The sequence below is a fragment of the Branchiostoma belcheri genome, unplaced genomic scaffold (assembly GCF_001625305.1).
Source record: "Branchiostoma belcheri isolate BF01 breed outbred unplaced genomic scaffold, Haploidv18h27 scaffold48, whole genome shotgun sequence".
In the NCBI taxonomy this organism is placed as follows: domain Eukaryota; kingdom Metazoa; phylum Chordata; class Leptocardii; order Amphioxiformes; family Branchiostomatidae; genus Branchiostoma; species Branchiostoma belcheri.
This window is the reverse complement of record NW_017804109.1, coordinates 2,257,005-2,260,616: the sequence shown is the minus strand read 5'-3', so window position 1 is coordinate 2,260,616 and position 3,612 is coordinate 2,257,005. Positions and strand designations below refer to the sequence as shown.

The following is a 3,612-nucleotide window of genomic DNA, read 5'->3' as shown; positions in this document are numbered from 1 at the left end:
CACTTAGCAAAGCCAGGACTGACCAGTTCACCGGTACTACATATAGCCTCCAAACCCCCATACAGAACCCCACATGGTGCAGTTAATCATCGGCACATTCCCAGAAAAACTCCCCATACACACCCCTACACTACAGTTAATAGTTGTCACATACCCCAACCCCCCCATACACACCCCACATTACAGTTAATAGTTGGCCCATCCCCCCCACACATAACCACACGTTACCCTGACATGTATATAATAGGCACCACATAAAGCCCATATTATTGCCCCTCCGGTGCTCAGACCTGTAAGTTTTCCAATTATACCTAATTAACCCTGCCCATTGCCCCGTCCCTACCAGGACTTAATGTCCGGATATTTACCCCTCTATGGAAGCTGTGATGGGGGTTTTATGGCTCCGTCAAAATTACTTTTCCTGGCTGTCAAACACGCCAAGAAATTGACTTTGAAACAAAGGAGCGAATTTATGGAGGCTTTTCTCCTGACTTCTGCTAACTTACAATGGAACCTTTTCACTACTGCTGACAACACTTGACAAATCTACACAAAAGGGACGTCATTTTGACATCACTGGACAGACATTATACATAGATTAATTTAGCATGATTGGATAATCACCTGTCATCACATGTGTTTTAGCCAAAGTTACAAACAGGAATGAATGTTTGAATAAATGAATGAGCAAATGAATGAGTGGACTTGTAGATAAACTCACCAGACTTGGTGAAGGGTCTGAGTAAGTGAGTGAATGAATGAATGAGTGAGTGAGTGAATGAATGAATGTATGAATGAATGAATGATTGAATGAATGAGAAGACTTGTAGATAAACCCACCAGAGACTTAGTGAAGGGTGTGAGTGAGTGAATGAATGAATGAATGATGAATAATTGAGAAGTGAGACTCACCAGAGACTTGGTGAATGGTCTGACCAGCAGGAAGAGAAGTCTGTAGAACCACCAGTTCCTGGGGAGGTCAGTGGAGATCATGTTCCCCGGGTGGAGGGCGTTACTGGTCACTCCCTGCCTGGACAGACGACGGTGCAGCTCCTGGGGACACAGCAGGTGTTAATGAACCTTCCCTAACTTTCCATAGCACACAGACCCACAGCAGGTGTTAATGAACTTTCCCTAACTTTCCACAGCGAAACCCGTAAATTATTGTACATAGCGCTTCTGCAGAACGTCTCACATAAGGTTGTATTTGCGCATATAAGGTTAAACTGATATTATGTAGGATTTTCGCGCCAAAACTGAAAATACAAATAATTGAAATTTTCTCATGTAGATTGTAATTTTCGATAACTTTCAACGTATCAGCGTCGCCATTTCGCCTTTTCGGCAACTCAGCCGCTGCGCGAGAATAAGTTGCGCAAGGCCAGACGTATTTATTTGTGCCACAATAAATAGAATGTAAACAAACAACGGTTTTCGTTCGGAAATCTTCGGCAACTTCCGGCGCGTGTCTGGGTTCCATGGTTCGAACGCTTTCGAACGCTGGAGTTCGAAGCCGATTGACTTCAAATTTGCCAATTTTTGAAGGGTCAGTACCTAATCTAAAATCCTCTTTTTGTATATACTTGAAAGTTATCATGTCACTTATCATATTGCATGTGGTAGCCACATTCATACAGTTTCTCATACCGATGAACGAAGTTTATGACATTACACTAAATGTATCAAAATGTTGCGGAAACTCAGAATGGTGTGCGCCGGTAGCTACAACTGGGCTAAAATTTCGTCACCGCGATGTGTGCACCGTCGCGGTTTTCTTTGGGGGCAAACCCGTTTGTCCTAAAACTAACCAGGGGACTTTGGTATCGATGTAAAGGTGAAGATGTGGGCTATCATACTGTGGTATTAGCTAATGGGATCCAGTTGGCCAGTAAAAAAAGATAAGCACAGATAAACTAACCAAAAATGCTAATGTTTGGAAGGCCATAACGATCGCTGTCATTTTGTAATGCACGAAATATCTACATTGTTGTACTAGGCAAATCCTGTAGATATGAAAAAGTATAAACGTTACGTATGTCTAAGGTGTTTTTGTTGCACTATTGACAGTTGTCAAATCGTGACCCGGCATATGCCGTATTTTAGAGAATAACGTGTTCTACGGTGACCTGCGGTTCGGCTGGATTCGGGAATGCTCGGACGCGGTCGGATGTAAACAAACATGGCCACGATCCGCGCTAGCGCCGCGGAGTGCGCAGTTTTCCAACGCGTATTTGCGGCGAAACGACGTTGATATGTTAATCCCCAAATGTCATCATGAAGTCAGGTAGGTGTAAAGAGCAAGAAAATGTGTAAAAGAAAGATTTCTAAAATAGTCAAAATTCTACATAATATCACTTTAACATCCTATCTGTGGTTTCCAAAATTATTAATGTTATGTCGGAAAAGATATCCTCTGCAACAGGCAAAATTCTGATGCAACGTTGACCAAACATCCACTGAAAACCGTGAAAATACAGGGTTCTGTGCAAGCACAGTACGTTCTGCCAACGTGCTTGTAGGTGACTGGTACTGACCTGTGAGAAGAGCAGGTTGCAGAGTTTTGTCCTGTTGTACTGCTCCATGGGCCAGACTCTGTCATCAGAGGGGGAGAGCCACTCTTCAGTCAGGGGGAGGCCTTTCAACTCCACAAACCTAAACAACAGGGGGGTGTTAGGGGGGTCTTTCAACTCCACAAACCTGAGCAACAGGGGGGGGGTTAGGGGGGGTGTACTCTCAGAGTTGCATAGTTCCTTTGTAAGGGCTATTTTTTCCATTGGAAACATCTTATCTGTGGGGAGAGGGGCAGACACAACCATGACCTTTTCACATAACCTTGGCAGGTACAGACTAGACAACATGGAGACACAGAACAGCAGGAACTGTGGATGTTGGAGGAGCCCATCGTGCCAAATATAGACTATATCAAGGGACTCCATACAAGGGTAACCTATGAGACTCTGAGGAGATGACTCGAAACTTGATCTACTTGATCTACAGTTTGAAGGTTAACCTGTGAGACTCGGAGGTCACGACCACGACCCGGGCAGGTGCAGACTTGATCAGGACGTCCTCCAGCAGCTGTGTCAGGTAAAACTGTCCCAGGTGATTCACCTGCATAACAACAGGTGTGTAAGGTGATTTACCTGTACATTAAACAAACAGCTGTGTCAGGTAGAACTGTCCCAGGTGGTTCACCTGTAAACAATAATGCACAGGTGTGTCAGGTGATTTGCCTGTACAAAAAACAAGAAACCCATTGTTCTGACAGCAAACATCTGCTGGTATTCTACAAGAAACTGTCTCCAAAATCTTGTGAATTTCTTCATCAAATACAACATCTTGTACATTTTTGTGCTGCACTACATGGTACTGTTCTCCCTAACCTCCTCCCTACTGCCCAACCCTGTAACACATGCAAATTTGGTGCCAAACAGCTAACTTATCAGGCCGAAAGTTAAAGTATTCTGTCTACCTTGATGATGAGAAATGTCCTGGGAGTTGAGGATGTTGGGTTTGAGCTTACCTGGAAGAGGCTCTCCAGACCGTCTTCTGTCAATTGCCATGGTAACCCAAACAGCCCTGCGTTCAGGACCAGGATGTGGAGAGGTCTGT

General features: G+C 44.2%; 1 protein-coding gene across 1 annotated transcript in view; it reads right to left on the bottom strand.

Annotated features, from left to right (window-relative positions):
- LOC109479345 (WW domain-containing oxidoreductase-like) overlaps positions 1-3,612 on the bottom strand; it is a 65,861-nt gene that overhangs the window by 56,503 nt on the left and 5,746 nt on the right. Inside the window, exons 9-12 of the mRNA XM_019781296.1 lie at positions 3,524-3,608; positions 3,011-3,111; positions 2,535-2,652; positions 913-1,053 (exon numbers count right to left, since the gene is read on the bottom strand). Of these exons, the coding sequence (XP_019636855.1) occupies positions 913-1,053; positions 2,535-2,652; positions 3,011-3,111; positions 3,524-3,608 (445 nt within the window). The remainder of the gene's footprint in view (positions 1-912; positions 1,054-2,534; positions 2,653-3,010; positions 3,112-3,523; positions 3,609-3,612) is intronic.